General features: G+C 35.4%; 1 protein-coding gene across 1 annotated transcript; it reads right to left on the bottom strand.

Annotated features, from left to right (window-relative positions):
• Nucleotides 1–1,267: 1,267 nt before the first annotated feature.
• On the bottom strand, nucleotides 1,268–1,423 carry LOC308421074 (large ribosomal subunit protein eL39-like; the record flags this gene model as incomplete). The annotated part of the gene is made up of 1 exon (XM_080917376.1): nucleotides 1,268–1,423. The coding sequence occupies one exon, from the start codon at nucleotides 1,421–1,423 to the stop codon at nucleotides 1,268–1,270; it is 156 nt and encodes a 51-aa protein (XP_080773502.1).
• Between the last annotated feature and the right edge of the window lie 16,748 nt (nucleotides 1,424–18,171).

Genomic DNA, 18,171 nt, shown 5'->3' with positions numbered 1-18,171 from the left:
CTTTTTACCCTACAGGCCCTCTGTCTATATATTATGGCTTCCAGTTTAGTGTTTTTATGGGATTTCTGAATTTGTAAAACAGCAGGTTCCTATTTTTGTGCCTTATCTTGGGCTTTTTCCTTTTAGTTTTTGTTTGGTGCAACTCCAATGCTCAGCTTTTGTTATATCATATATCATATATCATATATCATATCATATCATATCATATCATATCATATCATATCATATCATATTTCCATAGAAGGGTGCTTATTTTCTAAGGAGAAAAAAGCAGGATATCTATGTGGGAAGAGAGGCTTTACAATGGAAAGAAAACTTGGAAGGTGGGGAGGTGGGAGAGGAACTTGGTGGAGTAGAAGGTGGAGAAAAAGTAATCAGGTTATAATATGTAAACCAAAATAAATTCATTTTCAATAAAAGGAAAATAAAAACAACACACTAATAGCATATAGAGAGATAAGAATTACTGCAAAGTAATCTGAAATAGTGAGCACATAGATTGTTCCTGAATAGCAAATAACTTCTGATTCTGAGTCCAAAAGTTCTGAGCATTTTTCCCATTGCTCTGAAGTCCAAGTGCAAGCTTTTCTGACATTCTAGATCTAATCTTAGCTATAACCTCAAGAAAAAAATAGAAATACTATGTTACAAATTTCAAAAATAAAGTGGCACAGGGTAAACCCTCACATTCACAACAGAGGAATCTAGGTATGGAATGACGATCAAAGTGGGACAAAGGTGTGCAGAAGACATTGTAAATCCTACAATACCATAGATGGTATCTAGGTCATACATAGCATGCTGAGTGCTTCAGAGACTGCAGCTTCCATCTCCTGTAGCTTTGGGCTCCAAACTCCATGTGATTCTTACAGACCAGCTCTGTCTCTGGCTGAGGCTTCTGCAGTAGGTAGGTTCTTTCTGGCATTGAAAATTTCTTGGGTCTCTTGTTGCATTCTTTACATCCCTCTCAGAGACTAATGCCCTAGCCAATCAGGGACTGCCTTCACAGATTGTGTAATACAATATACTTTCTTGACTCCCAGTCTTTTTATTGAAAGTTTGGTGGACATTGCCATCAACCTCTAGTTCTCAACTTTTCTTTTCTTTTTTATTTATTTATTTTTTTAGCTTGGAAGGTTCATAATTTTATTACGGGACAAACATCCCAATTTAGACATGAACAAGTCTTCAGCTTAAAATCCATCTGGTAGGACTGATCGATGACCACAGTTCAGCATAAGCCCTCAGTCCTGCCCTGTGTGACTCCTCACAGGCCCAGCTTCGTTCTCCTCCAGTGTCTTCTCTTAGAGCTGTACCTGATTTTGTTACCAATTTTCATCTGAATCCATTGAGAAATAGGACGATTTTGCTTTTGTTTCTTGGCCAGGAATTGCTTGATTCTGAAAGTCTTGTGGGATGACATGGTGAGAGGTTGTGTCAGGTGTAGCCCACACGATGGCAGAGGAAAGACAGTTCTCAACTTTTCTATACTTGCAAAACCATCATAGTCATGATCTACAGAAGACAAGAAGTTTGTTTCTTTCATTATGAGTCAGTAGCCATTGTTTTTTCAAGTATCTGAATTTGACTCTGAGTGCTTTATTTTCAACATATTTTAGTGTAGCACAATTTGGTGAAAAATTCCCTGGTGATAAATAACTTAATCTATATGTACAGTGAAACTTGAGACTTGACACATCAAAATTCTTTGTGAAGTACAAGTGACACCTTTCATAAAGATGGATTCTATAGCTTGGTAAGCTCAAGATAAGGGTCTGGAGAGGATTGGACTGGGTCGGATCTACATGAATGGTTCAAAGGTCACTAGACTATTAACTATCTACACGTCTCTAGCCTTCTGGGAAGAGAACAGGTTATACATCTTCCCCTTTCAGAACAGAACCCTTTGTGCTTAATATTTCTGGTTCCCCTAGTACTTATCTGTCAGTACAACAACCACATATAATTCTTAAGACAGATAAATATTCAGGAAATTATAAGCTACTTGAAATTCCCAGTTTACAAGGATTTTCAGAATTGTTATGCTATACTAAATAACATTTGTTGAAATACTAAGTTTATAGGAATTGCTTCAGTAGGAAAAACATGGCAGCATATTTATAAGAAAAGATGAAATATAGTTCAGCTTGACATGCTAGGGCATTAAGTGTACAAATTAAATTTAAGCTGTAAGAAATAAATATAGTCATATAAATTTAAAATAGAAAATTTTCTCAAAAAAGATAATTTTTTTAAAATTGAATTGATTGTGTAAATTTATTCAGAATTCTTATTAAGATAATGCACAAAGTCATTTTTCAAAAGTAAATTTAATTCTTACTAACCACCTATTATTATAAATCATTTTGCATAAAAGTTATTTTGTCATTTTAAAGTAACTTTTTTAGACATAAATATATTCCACTTTAAAGAAAAGTAACATGTAGACTAGTCTGCTTTAATAAATTAATTATATGCAGTTAACAGTGGCTCCTCTTTCAAATGAATAGAAACATGCTGGATATTCCTAATTTAAAAATCCAAATGAAGAGACAGAGCTGGGACACCACCATAAGGACTCAAAGCCTGCATGCAGACATCTGAGCACCCAGAAGAGCCTCAGAAGGGTTCTCCCACCTGAGCTCATGTGTGAGTTCCCACTTCCTCTCCATAGATTATTCAAGGAGAGATCTTCAGGAACTGTCAGGTGCAAGTAGTACAGTGCTGAATAGAAACAGACTGTTCCAGCCCAGAGACAAAGCTGGGCCACCACCATCAGAACTTAGTGTCTGCCCTCAAAGAACCAAAAATCTAGATGTAATCTCCCTCGTAAGCCCATAGTCCCACAGTTTCACAGGGAGACAAGCTCCATTTAGGAACAACAAGATCACATAACATTAGAGAATACAAGAGGGCAAGAGGCAAGCACAAGAACCTAAGAAATGGAAACAAACACATCCTGACAACATCAGAACCCAGTGTTCCCACCACAGCAACACTGTGGTTATCTCCACATACCAGGAAAACACGATTTGGACTTAAAATCATACTTCATGATGATGGTGGAGGTCTTGGGGAAGTAGATGAATAACTCCCTTAAAGAATTACAGGATAACTAGGAGAACACATGTAAACAAGTAGAAGCCCTTAAACAGGAAACACAAAAATCACTCAAAGAGCTACAGGAAAACACAACCAGACAAGTGAAGAAATTGAAAACAGAAATAGAAAGAAAAAAGAAATCACAAAAGAAGATGACTCTGGAGATAGGAAACCTAAGGAAGAGATCAAGAATCATAGATGCATTATCAACAGAATATAACAGATGAAAGAGAATCAGAGGGGCAGAAGATAGCATAGAAAGCATTGACACATCAGTCAGAGCAAATGCAAAAATCAAAAACCTCCTAACCCAAAATATCCAGGATATGCAGGAAAAAATGAGAAAACCAAACTGAAGAATAATAGGTGTAGAAGACAGTGAGGACTGCCAAATAAAAGTTCCACAAAATATCTTCAATAAACTCATAGAAGAAAACACACCTAAACTACCGTAAGAGTTGATCATTAACACAGAAGCTTAAAGAACTCCAAATAGATTGGACCAGAAAATAAAGTCCTCATGACACATAACAGTCAAAACACCAAATGTTCAAAACAAAGAAAAAATACTAAAAGCAGTAAGGGAAAAAGGACAAGTAACATATAAAGACGGATAAATCAGAAGTACACCAGATTCTAAACAGAGCTTATGAAAGCTAGAAGATCCTGAAAAGGTATCATACAAACCCCAAGAGAACACAAATATCAGCCCAAGTTACTATATCTAGCAAAACTCTCAATTTATAATGAATGGAGAAACCAAGATATTCTTGTACAAAACCAAATTTTCACAGTATCTATCCACAAACCCAGCCATGCAAAGGATAATAGATGGAAAGCTCCAAAAAAGGAGGGAAACTACACCATAGAAAAAGCAAGAAAATAATGTTCTTGCACCTAAAAAGAAGTAGAAAAAGAAGAAGAAAAAGGAGGAGGAGGAGGAAGAGGAGGAGGAGGAGGAGGAGGAGGAGGAGGAGGAGGAGGAGGAGGAGGAGGAGGAGGAGGAGGAGGAGAAGGGGAAGGGGAAGGGGAAGGAGAAGGAGAAGGAGAAGTAAAAGGAGAAGGAGAAGAAGAAGAAAAGCACAAAAACTTAATTCTAGCTCTAATAATGAAAATAACAGGAAACAACATTCACTATTCATTAATATCTTTTAACATCAGTGAAATCAATTTCCCAATAAAAAGACATAGACTATCAGATTGGATACATAAACAGGATCCAGCATTATGCTACATACAGGAAACTCATCTCAGAGAGAAAGACAGACACTACTTCAGAGTAAAAGGCTGGGAAAAAAAAAACTTTCCAAGTAAATGGTCCCAAGAAACAAACTGGAGTAGCCATTCTAATTTCAAGTAAAATAGATTTTCAACCAAAATATTTCAAAAAAGATAAGAAAGGCCACTTTTTACTCATTACAGAAAAATCCTATAAGATAAAGTATCAATCCTGAACATCTAGGCTACAAATACAAGGGCACCCACTTTCATAAAAGAAACCAAACTAAAGCTAAAAAACATATATTTCACCACATACAATGATAGTGGGAGACATCCATATCTTTCTCTCATCAACGGACAAGATCATGGAAACAGAAACTGAACAGAGACATAATGAAAGTAACAGAAGTTATGAACCACATGGATTTAGCAGACATCTATAGAACATTTCATCCTAAAACAAAAGACTATACTGTCTTCTCAGCACCTCATGATACCTTCTCCAAAACTGACCATATAGCTGATCACAAAACAAGCCTCAACAGATACAAGAAGATCGAAATACTCCCTTGCATTCTATCAGATCACCAGGGACTAAGGCTGGAATAACAAAAAAAAAAAAAAAAAAAAAAAAAAAAAATGAACAAAAAGCCCATATACACATGAAGCTGAACAATGTTCTAGTCAAGCATAACTTGGTTAAGGGAGACATAAAGAAAAAAAAAAGATTTTCTTTAGGATTTAACAAAAATAAAGGCACAAAATACCCAAACTTCTGGGATGAAATGAAAGCAGTACTAAGAGGAAAACACATAGCTCTAAGTGCCTCCAAAAAGAACCAGAAAGAGTATTCACTAGCAGCTTGACACCACAGCTGAAAACTCTAGAACAAAACAAACTCCAAGAGGAGTAAAGGACAGAAAATAATCAGACTCAAAGCTAAAATTAAACATGAAGAAATAACTGTACAAAGAATCAACAAAAACAGGAGCTGGTTATTTAAGAAATGAACAAGATTGATAAACCTTTAGCCAGATTAACTAGAGGGCAGAGAGAGAGAAAGAGAGAGAGAGAGAGAGAGAGAGAGAGAGAGAGAGAGAGAGAGAGAGAGAGAGAGAGAGAGAGAGAGAATTTAAATTAAGAAAATCAGAAATGAAAGGGGGAGAAATAACAACAGAAACTGAGAAAATTGAAGAAATTATCAGATCCTACTACTCAACAAAATGGGAAATTCCATAGTAAATGTACATTTTTTCTAGAACAATACAAAGTACCAAAGTTAATTCAGGATCAGATAAACACTTTCAAACAGTCCTATAACACCTATATAAATAGAAGTATTCATCAAAAGCCTCCCAACAAAAAAAGCCTAAGACCAGATGGGATCAGTACAGAAATCTATCAGATTTTCATAGAAGACCTAATACCAATACTCTCCAAACTCTCAAGTGCTCCAAAATAGAAACAGAATGAATGCTACCCATCTTATTCTTTGAAACCAAAAGTACACTTATACCTACTCTCACAAAGAACCTAAAAAGAAAGAAAACTTCAGGCCAATTTCCCTCATGAACATTGATAAAAAATACTCAATAAAATTCTTGCAAACAAAATCAAACAACACATTAAAACATTCATTCACCATGATCAAGTAGGCTTCATCTCAGGGATTCAGGTATAATTCAATATATGGAAATCTAGCAATGTAATCCACTATATAAATAAACTTAAAGAACAAAAACCTACACGATCATCTATCTAGATGCTGAGAAAGCATTTGACAAAATTCTATACCCCTTCATGTTAAAAGTATTGGAAAGATCAAGGATTCAAGTCCAATACCTAAACATGGTAACAGCAATATACAGTAGTCAAGATCAATCTAAGTGGTGTAAAACTGGAACAATTCCACTAAAATCAGGGACTAGACAAAGCTGCCCAATTTCCCACTACCTATTCAGTATAGTACTGGAAATCCCTCCCAAAGCAATTTGGCAGTAAAAGGAAGTCAAATGGATAAAAATCTGAAAAGAAGCCAAAATATCACTATTTGTAGATGATATAATAGTATACTTAAGTAACCCCAAAAATTTCATGAGAGAACTTAAACAACTTCAGCAAAGTGCCCTGATAGAAAATTAACTCAAACAATTCAGTACTCTTCTTCTACCCAAAGGATAAACAGGCTAAGAAAGAAATTGTAGAATCAAAACCTTTCATAATAGTCACAGATACTAAAAACACCTTGGGATGACTGTTTCCAAGCAAATGAAAAATCTGTCTCTGAAGAAGGACATTAAAGAAGATATCAGAAGATGTACAGACCCCCATGTTTATTGATCGAAAGAATCAACATATTATAAATGGCCATCTTTCGAAAAGCTATCTGCAGATTCAATGCAATCTCCATCAACACTCCAACTCAATCTTCAAAGACTTGGAAAGAAAAATTTACAAATTCATCTGGAATAACAAAAAACCTAGAATATCAAATCTATTCTCAACAATAAAAACACTTCTGGGAGAATCACATCTCCTGATCTCAAGATAATTACAAAGCAATTGTGATAAATACTGCATGGTATTTGTACAGAGTTAGACAGGTAGATCATTGGAATAGAATTGAAGACCCAGAAATGAACCCACACACCTATGATCACTTGATGGTTGACAAAGGAGCTAAAAACATTCAATGGAAAAAGGACAGCCTCTTCAACAGATTTTGTTTGTACAACTGCCAGTCAGCATGCAGAAGAATACAAATTGATCCTTTCCTATCTCCTAGTACAAAGCTCAAGTCCAAGTGGATCAATGATCGCCACATAAAACCAGGCACACTGATACTATTAAAAGAGAAAGTAGGGAAGATCTAGTAACATAGGCCTAGGAGAAAATTTTCTGAACAGAACACCAATGGTTTATGCTCTAAGATTAAGAACTGACAAATGTGACCTCATGGAATTGCAAAGTTAAGGCTGAGAGCATTGTCAAGAAGACAAAATGGCAGACAACAGATTGGAAAATAATCTTTACCAATCCTACATCTGATAGAGGGCTAGTATCCAATATATAGGAAGAACTCAGAAAGCTAGACTCTAGAGAATCAAATAGTCCTATTTAAAAATGGAGTACAGAGCTAAACAAGGATACTCAGCTAAGGAATATCAAATTTCTGAGGAGCACCTAAAGAAATACTCAATATCCCTAGTCACCAGGTAAAAGCAAATCAAAACAAACCTGAGATTCCACCTTACACCACATAGAATGGCTAAGATGAAAAACTCAGGTGACATCAGATGCTGTCAAGAATGTATAGAAATATGAACACTCCTTCACTATTGGTGGGATTGTGAGCTAGTACCACACCTCTGTAAATCAATCTGGTGATTTCTCAGAAAAGTGGACATAGTACTACCTGAAGACCATGCTATTTCACTCACCACATATATCCAAAAGATGCTGCAACATATAACAAGGACACAAGCTCCACCATGTTCATAGCAGCCTTATTTATAATAACCAGAAGCTGGAAAGAACCCAGATGTCCTTCAATAGAGGAATGGATATAGAAATTCTGGTACATATACACAATGGAGTACTATTTAGCTATTAGAAACAATGACTTTATAAAATTTCTAGGTAAATGTATGGAGATAGAAACTATCATCCTGAGTGAGGTAACAGTCACAAAAAACACATACCTTGTATTCATGGATAAGATCATAATAGCCCCCAAAAGCTCTGAATACCTATGAAACAATTTACAGACATTATGAAACTCAAAAATAACGAAGGCCAGAATGTGGATGCCTCAGTTCGTCTTAGAAGGGAGAAGAAAACACTCACAGAAATAGAAGGACAAATAGATGAGGAAAGATCATTCAAAGACAGCCCCACCTGGAGATCCACTCCATATGCAGACACCAAACCCAAGCAGTATTGCTGATGCCACGAAGTGCTTAGTGACCGGAACCAGATATGTATGTCTCCTCAGAGACTCTGCCAGAGTCATACATATACAGAGGAGGTTGCTTGCAGCTACTCCTCTGACTGAACAGATGGCTTTCAATGAAAGAGCTAGCGAGAGGACTGAAGGAACTGAAAGGGTTTGGAACATCACGGGAGGAAAAACATTATCAACCAACCAAACCCTTCAGAACTGGCAGAGACTAAAACACCAACCATTGAGCACACATGGAGAAACCCATAGTTTCAGTTGCATATATAGTTGAGGATAGCATTGTCTGGCATCAATGGGAGAAAAGACCTTTGGCCCAGTGAAGGTTTGTTTTTCTAGTAGAGTATAATGCCAAAGAAGCTAGTACAGGGCAGGGGTGATCAGATTGAGAGGTTAATGGGATAATATTTGGAATATTGATATAGAGAATAACTAATAAAAAGTTAGAAAGAAAAAAAAAGAAAATCCAAAGGACTTGTAACAGATATTTGTTCTTATCAAAATCATAGACTACTTTATTAATATATATATATATATATTTTATTGTTTATATGACCCACACGCTTACTTATCATATATGTAATACTGAAAATACCATATTAATAGTAAAATATTCTACGTTTATACGTGTGTTAGCGTTTATCCCTATACAGTAAATGATGCCACCAAACCATGTGGAGGCTTGTCAACCAGTTAAAAATAATTTGTAAAAGACCTAAAGAAATATATGTTTTGTATACATGCGTTTAAAGTTTAATGTATATTTTCGAGATATTCACAGGTAGAAGGGAACAGACATAGTCCCCTAGTCTCGCACATCATACTCATAACATCTATTTGCTTTGCTTTGTCAAAACATATGAGAAATCATTAAAGTGTTTTAATAAATGTCTGGTTTTCCTCCTCATTCATCTTATAAATATTAATTAGCCATGGATCAGGCAATTAAAGTTTAATCAATTTGCACTAATTAGCACCGCATACTTGCATAAAAAGATAAAACCAACTCCTGCATCTGGCCGTTATTTGCAGTTTTTGTCAAGTGCTGATGAGTTTAATCTTGAAGGGAAGATTAAGAAGAAAAGAAAAAAAACTAAATCAAGAGAGTAGTGTTAATTTTATTAAATTTTCACTCAAAGCCTTGGTCACGAGTGTCACGGAGCTAATCCCAGCAACATTGCACTTGGTTTTCCTTGGACATCATTCCTCCTATTTTCCGTATTGTCTCTCTCAATGGAGAAGCACTACATATCAATTGCTGTGGCTTTGCGGTGCATATCATGACCTCAGGAACCTAAATATGATCTGCTTACTTGGCTTGTGATTGTGAAAAATAATAAAATGAGGTGATGTCTCTAGAGTTTAAGACTCAACCTTTTTCTGTCAGAGTGAAAGTAAATGGTCTATAGTATTGGTGACATTATAAAGTAGTAGCACTGCTTTAGGAACACTAGATATTTCTTCAGTAAAAGTTTTATGTGACTGTGAGGACAATGAAAGAAATCTCTGAGAGTCAAATGTCTGGTACTCCTTCAGCATACTGCAGCTCGGCTTGTTTTTGTTCCTCATAGACGGTGAGAGACTCTTTCCTGCTTCTCTGTTCTGACTTGTGAATTTGATTAAATAAATTACACTGCCAATCTAGTGGGGCGACACTGTACAGTGCATTTGCATTACTATTTTCTGTTTTAATAACCAGAGAAAATAAAGTGTTCCATTACTGCCTATTCATATAATTGACAAGGATTATAGAGAATGGAGCTAGTATTTAATCACTGATGGAAATTTATCTTAGGCTTGGCAGGTAAAACTACATGTTTTAGGGTGATTTACCATTGTACTAAAAAATAGAGGATGATTCATAAAAAAAGTTATGCACCATTTACATTGGGATTTTTATTCAGTTTATGCAAGAATACACCAGTGAATGGTTATTGATATTTTCAAGTAAAATGTGTATGATTCATTAAACTCTCTATTCCTTGGTGAACAAGCCCCTGTTCTGTTAAGCCCCCTTTCAGTACATATCACATGAAGAAAGAAAAAGCAGAAAAAGGGGTTGCCATGCTTCAATAACTTCTTTTTTTAAAAGTACCTAAAAGGAAGATTGCACACAGAAACAGATAACTGAACTACCATCTGGATTTGAATACACACAATTTTAATGCAGTTACTGAAAAAAAAATATGAGTATGTCCTTTCTTATGATGTTACATGCAGGCTAGCATAGAAAAATATACCTGAATATATTTTTAAATGCAAGACTATGAATCAAATTTCAAGGCTTTATACAGTTGTTTCAACGAATGAAATAGTCTATAAAATGCTTTATAAAATCTAAAGTACTATAAAAAATAGCAGCTTCATGGGGCAAAGAGAAAAGATGTCACTGGTATGTTTCAGAATATGCTATAATGTACTCAGACTTGTATTCATAAGTAAAGGAAACTAGAGTGCTGTGGCACAGCTGGAGTATCTTTTGAATGCTCTGCACTTTCAAACATAAAGGCTTTAGGGAAAGTTTTTAAATCATTTAAACCATGGATTTTATTATTTTTATTGGATATTTTATGTATTTACATGTCAAATGTCTCCTTTCCTGGGTTCCCCCTCTTCCATGCCCCCTCCACCTGCTTCTGTGAGGATGGTCGTCCTACACACCCACTTTATTTTTAGCTGTATAGAATGCAATCTGATTTGCTCTAGACTCCCTGAGATTCAGTGCTTCAGAATCCTCAGTTCAGCTTTCAGTACTTAGTGTATTAAAAGTCAACAACTTCCCTTCTCAGTATCTGGGGATGACTGGTTAGTGTAGATTATGTATATGTTCTGTTCAAAGTTATTTTCTTTTCATAAAAGTTTATTTGCATGTGTGCACATGAGTCTAATTCCCACAGAAGACAGAAGAAGCTATTAGATCCTCTGGAGCTGTAGAGCTGTAGTGATGAGCTGCCTAAAATCAGAGTGGAAATTACCTGTGGTCATGTGAAAGCAGTTTTTGATTTTAACCACTGAGCCATGTCTCTAGCCTAAGTAAAACAATGCTGTGTAATAAGTCTCCTCATCTGGATTGTGCCAAACCATGTCATGGCACACAGTGTTAATATACAATACTGTAACAACATACAACTTTCTTCAGGAGTACATTGGACAATGTTGTGTGTCTGTTGTTGGATTCTTAAGAAAATAAGTGTCCAAGCATGCACTAAAACTTTATATTGTGTATACAAGATATATGCAGATGATCTTAACCGTGGTTAGATTATGAGGAAGAATATAAATGATATCATAATTGGGGAAACATCTAGTATATAATATCCACTTTTTACTCAGCAACACAATCTGATAACATAGATAGGAACACATAAGGCACGTAAGGATAGATTGAAAGTATTTTCAAAGAAAAGGGAATATAAATAGTTTTGGTTGTTGATGTTTGCAGAAGAGTTTTTTCCTTTCAAAGGCCTAAGTATAGGCTGAAGGTGTTTATACTTAACTAATGAAACAGAGTAGAAGAGGTCCTTAATTATCTTATTAGATAAATTGATCAATCAGCTAAAGAATGCTAAGACTTTCTGGCTAACTCACTTCAAACTTGCACCTGATACTTTGGAAGCTCCCATGAGTCAGACCTGCTCCCTAGCTTGCTTTCTAGGTTCCTAGAAACAGAGATTAGCTACTCTTCTGTGATTTTTTAAAATTTGTAGACATAATTGGATGCCTATTTTATATAGGAATTAATAAATTCAACTTCCACTAATGTGAAGCAAATATATACATACATCACTCAAACCATTAAATGAGACTCCAGTCAGACTTAGCTCAGAAAAATAGAAACTAAACACACATGTATTGATGGGATTTGGTGAGAAATGAAAGTTCACATTACATTCTGCACAAAAGTATGTGATTCTTGCTTTTGTTGACATGCACTTTTAATCCTACTACTCTGAAGTCTCAAAAAAGTAAAGTCTTTGGTCTACATATAGGGATGTTGCATGCTAGCAAGGGCTACAAAGTATAACCGTGTTTCAAAGACAAAAATAAAATGAAATAAATCAAAAACCACACCCTGCAAACTTGCCACTACTATATAACAACCAATCAAGCAAACAAAAAACAAAGCAAACCTAAGTTTTTTAGGGGATGTGTCAAGAAGTAATACTGCTAAAAATCAGCAGTATGGGAGAGTTTGAGAAGGCAAATACTTAAGAATGAACTTGACATATGAACACAGAGAAATTTAGAAAACATGAGAATTTATTTCTAAGTGTATCCTGTATCCTAACAGGAGACCATCACTCTCAGCAAAAAACTTACAAACTTTTAGTTTAAAGCTGATTACCAAAACTTACATAAATATATTTTCTGAGGCTCATGAAAGAATTTAGACTCAGACCTGTTAGCAGCTACCTTCTATTCATATTATTAAGTTGTTTTATCTAATGCAACTAATGGTATTATTATAATTTAATCATATTTTCTACATCACAGTCCCTCCTAATGTACTAATGTTTTCACAAGCAGTGGATGGCTAGACAACGTCATATGCATTCCTCACAGGTTTCATGTTTCCTGAGTTTGCATAGAGTTCTTGGCACTGTACAAGTGTTTTAATTAGGCATGTTTTCTCATGGGAAGACATGATAAAGAAATGCAAAATACTTTTGGAGTACATGAAGAGTAGGGTATTTAAATATGACAAAGGGTTACAGGGACCAAAGGGATTTCTTGGTAATTGGTTTTCTATTAATAAGAAAGGGAATTCTAGAGAAAACTTCATAAATTGTGTCATGAAGGAGTGGGTAGTAATGTTTTCATGAGATAGGAAGCCATTAATCTCTGGAGAATAACCGTGGCTATTTGGCTCCTGTGAATCTCTACTAGTCAATTTTTGTTGCTAACAAAAAACAATATCATGCTCTATATAAGCCAAAGAAAAGTTGTTTGTTTTGGACCTTCTGGATGAAGGTGAAAGGGCTATTTGTAGAGTCTTCAGATGGCACATGGTGTTGCACAACAAGAGACATACTAGAACTGGCATTAATAGCAAATTCATTCTTAAGTAAACTTATTAACCCTTTATCCCATTAACCTATTAACCAATGACTTAGTCTATGAAAACAAATCTCTAATCATCTCAAAAGTTTCATTTATTTGATGATCTCCATGTAAATTTTTTATAATTAAAAATCATTTTTGTTATTTTCAATTAAAATACTATTATATCATTTCCTTTTTCTTTCTGCTTTCCAGCATTCCCTTGTTTCTCCTGTCAAATTTTAACTTCATTTTGTTATTGTTTAATACACAATCACACATATATCTATGCCTATATATATATATATATATTATATAAATCACTGAGTCAATTTTAGTTTTTTGTGTGTACATAGTTGTAGGTCTTCAGACACTGTATTGGGTAACCAAGTAGGGCAACGATTCCTGGGAAGGGTTAATTCTTTCTCTCTCTGTTGTCATTAGTTGTGTGTAATCCTCTTCTTAGCGATAAGGCCTAGTGAACATTCCCCAAACTTTGTAAGTGTGTTTTCTGGTAGTATCCTTGTTCAGCTTAGTAATAAGAAAAATAGTCACATGCAGACTTCTTGGTATTCTGGCTCTTGTAATTGTTCTGCCCTCTTATAGTTGAAGTTTCTTAAGGAGAGAAGCAGGAACGGTGCTTCAGGTGTGTCTGTTGGTGGTAGGCTCTTCATACATAAGTCCGTGGTTTCTATGCTCTGTCCAGTTGGGCTTCTCTTGGATGGGAGCCAAGTATTGTTGAGAGAAAACTACCTTGGTAGAATTTGTTTAATTTTCTGTTTCTAGAGAGTTACCAATGAAAGAAATTAGTTTCTTGGGTTTTAAAATAGTCTGAATAAAGAGCTGATACATTTAATCAGAAATATCATTCAGGATATTCAGTAAACTAGATGGATAGTAAACATGAAGAATGGATAAGCTCTCTAATCTTTTATTTTGAAAAGTTTTCATTAACAACATTATACACCCTTAACTTGCATGGTGTGAGTGTTATCATGATTTTATTTACTCATATATGTTTTGTGTGGTTTTTTTATGTTGAATTGTTTGCAGCAATTGGAGCTTTTATTTGGGTAATCTGCAAACATTCTTTTTAAAATTGTAAAGTAACTTTTATTAGGCAGATTTAAATGTCATCTTGGTTAGTTCTTAATAAACTCACACTTTGTAGATCTTTCTGAACTCTGACTGGCTAGTTCAACTCAGCCGTTCTGTCCTAAACTTGTCACTAAGCTGACTGATTCAAACTTGCTTCTCTGTGCTTCTGATTGAATTGCTCTGCTTGGCCTCATCCTAACTTTTGCAATAAGTTCTAATTTTCTCATTACTTCTCATTCTCTGCTTTGCTCTGTTTTTTTACCTGTATCTAGGTGGTTTTCTCTGTAACCTCTCTCTGTAAAACTGTCACAGTAAAACTGCCCCCCCCCATTGCTCTCTGCAGTATGATCTTAAGTGACCTCTCTTTCCTTTCTGTTTATATGAGAGTAGGTTGTATCCTAACTCTGACTCATTCTGTCAAATCATTCTTTGATTCATTACTTTATCTACCTGAGACTTTGAAACATAGCTGCTTTCGTCTACCAACTAACTTGAACTACAATGTTTGTTACTAAATTGTGTACTGTGGGTGTTTCTATTCCAGGTGGAGAGACTAAAGGTGTGTCCTTCCAGCTGGATCACACAGACCTAGAAGATCTTTGGAGGTGATACTTTGCCAGAGAAATGGTGTTGCTGGATAAAAATCATTATATAGAAAAGAATTAGCATACTCCTCAGCTATTGGAAACAACGACTTTATGAAATTCATAGGTAAATGGATGGAACTAAAGACTACCATTCAAAATGAGGTAGTCCAGTCAAAAAGAACACACATGGTATGCATGCACTGATAAGCGGATAGCAGCCCCAGAAACCTTGGAATACCTAATGCCCAAGAAACAATTCACAGACATTATGAAGTTGAAAGAGAAGGAAGACCAAAAATGGGGATGCCTTAGTTCTTCTAAAAAGAAGAAAACAAAATTCTCAATGGAGGAAATGCAAAGTCAAATAGAGGAACAGGGATCGAAGAAAAGGTCACTCAGAGGGGGGCTCACCCTGGGATCCACCACATATGCAGCCACCAAATCCAAGCACTGTAGCTGATCCCAAAAAGTACTTACTGGCAGGAACCAGACAGAGATGCCCCCTCAGGAACTATAGGGTCATATAGATATAGCTGAACATGTTTGTAGCTAACTATACATCTGAACTCAGGGATCTCAATGAGGTTACTAAAGAAAGGAACAAAAGGAGCTGTCTTGGGTAAACAACAACATTATCAACCAACCAAACCATCCAAAACTACCCTGGAGTAAACACCAACCTTTGTGTGCACTTTGAGAGACCAATTGATCCAGTTGCCTATGTTGCTGAAGATAGCAGTGTCTGGCATCAATGCAAGAAGAGACCTTTGTTCCAGAGACAGAAAGTTGTCTTAATGCAGGTGAATGAAAAGGCAATGGGGTAGAGAGTGGGATCAGATGGGAGTGCACCTTTGTGAAGGCAACTGGAGAGGAGGAGGGATGGGAACAGGGCAGGGTAAAGGGATAACATCTCAAATGTAAATACAGAGTATCTAATTTAAAAATATTTTACTTGTGAAAAAAAGAATTAGCATATTAACTTTCAATTGGTTTTCTTAACAAAACAAGTAAAACAAAAGAAAACAAACAAACACAATTGCCATTTAGTCACACTAGGAGAACAGCATCTTTCTGAACTAATTTCTTCCCTGACTCTAAATGGAGTCCTCGGCAGGTCATTAAAATTATCATCCTTGAATTCTTGGAAATTTTCAAAATCTTTACTCAATTGTAGATGCAAAATAATTGAAAGCATTTATTTTTTTAATTCTGTGCAATGAGACAAGTTAAAATTTAAATTTTTCTTAAATTTTTTTTTAGATACTCCCTGTATTGACTTTTGAAATATTATTCCATTTGCCCACCCTGATTCCAGGATCCTATCCTTCCTCCCCCTTTACTTGTCTTCACAAAGGTGCACTAGCTCCCAATCGCCCTCTCTACCTCAGTGTCTTGGTATTCTCCTGCATTGGGAAAACATGAAAAAAATATTAAGTTTGTCATTTTTTCCAGATCATGCTTACTAAGTAGAGGAACAGGCTTCTAGAGAAAAGGATAGCTCATTCTTTTTGATGTTCAGGATTTTCCATTATAACAATCACTGGGAACATGAACTGAAGCAAAGAAGGAGAAAGAGATAGGAAGGAATGAAGAATCCATCACTTAGTATTGTGAGCTAGTAGTTCTCCAGAGACTATAAAACTAATCCAACTGACATTTCTCCATATGCATTTCTGAAAAATATGGTACTTGATTTTGATTGAACAATCATACATGAATTTGTCCTCTATCTAATCAACATCTTAATTTTCATTTTGTTAGATTTACATATTTAACTGACAGTAATCCAGTTTTCCAAATACATATAAATTACATGTATATAAACATAAATGATCCTGATGTTTGAATATAGTTATGAATTATACACATATAAAAACAAAATTGTGTACACATTTTAACATGAAACATTTCCCATCTATACTTCATTGGAACTCACCTTTCAATTCCTGGCCAGAACAAACCACTAATCAACTATTTGTTATTATAAGTCATTTTTTCTTATAACTACATTTTAATTGTTTGCATTTGCAATATTTATTCAGTCTTCTGGTTTGTTTATGGTATTGTGTGGTTTAGTAGTCCATTCTACATAGTGCTAAATGCTTCATAACTGTGTCACTATGCATGTGAATAACCATTGGATTTTCAGTATTAAGTCACAGCAAATAGCATTAATATGTGTATTCATGAAAATATTTTAGTGGGGACAAACATTTTATGTTCTGTTGAGTAAATATCAAAACATATGATTGCCATTTTTACAGCATCTGAATATTTAATTTTGAGTGAGCTCTCAAACTGCTTGTACCATCTCGTTTGCTGCATATTTTTCAAATAAACATGTTATTTTGTGGCTAAGGATCCATTTATTAGGCAGCTCTGAAAAAGAACAGAAGAATATTTGAGGCAAGGTCAAAGTCAAGTCATAATTTTTAGTATGCCAGCAGTGCCTCTTACACTACAATAGTTCATCATGTTTTGTATTTTCTTTTTACTTTTAATGCTTATTTCTACTCCATCTCTCTTCCCTGTGTATTTCTTTCACCTCCTTTCACCACCTTTGGAATTCAGTTTTCTTATACCAGTTCCCTCCCCCCAATCTTTAATCCTTGTTGATCTCAGAGTCTGCAGCATTACTTGAAACTTAAACAGAACTCCAGAAGTAATGCTTGAACTAAGTGACCTGAATAAAGAAAGAGTAAATGGAGACTCTTTCAACAGTACATATACATTTCTAATCTATACATAAACTCATATTTTCATATATAGACGTAATCTTTTTTGTTGTTTTGTTTTGAGACAGAACATTTTAATATAGCCCTGGCTGTCCTGGAACTTACTCTGTAGACCAGGATGGCCTTGAATTCATAGAAATGCACTCACCTCTGCCTCCCAAGTGCTATGATCAAAGGCATGCACCACCACTGGTCTGGCTAGGTTCATTTTTAAAAGCATCATATTAGTGCCCTCTACTTCCTATAATTTGCAGGTTAGGTGATCTTCCCCTTGCCCAGTGAAGAGTGATATAGCAAAGTGAGGTGGGAATAGAATTAACATATACCTTCTCCACTGCACTTTACCTTGGCTTCCAAGACAGGGAGCAGTATTTGATAGAACTTTGGTGCAAAGCCTGGGACATCCAACAAGGCAGTAATCTAAAACTGA

The sequence above is a fragment of the Micromys minutus genome (assembly GCF_963924665.1).
Source record: "Micromys minutus genome assembly, chromosome: 5".
NCBI lineage: Eukaryota > Metazoa > Chordata > Mammalia > Rodentia > Muridae > Micromys > Micromys minutus.
This window is presented reverse-complemented; position numbering and strand designations above follow the sequence as displayed.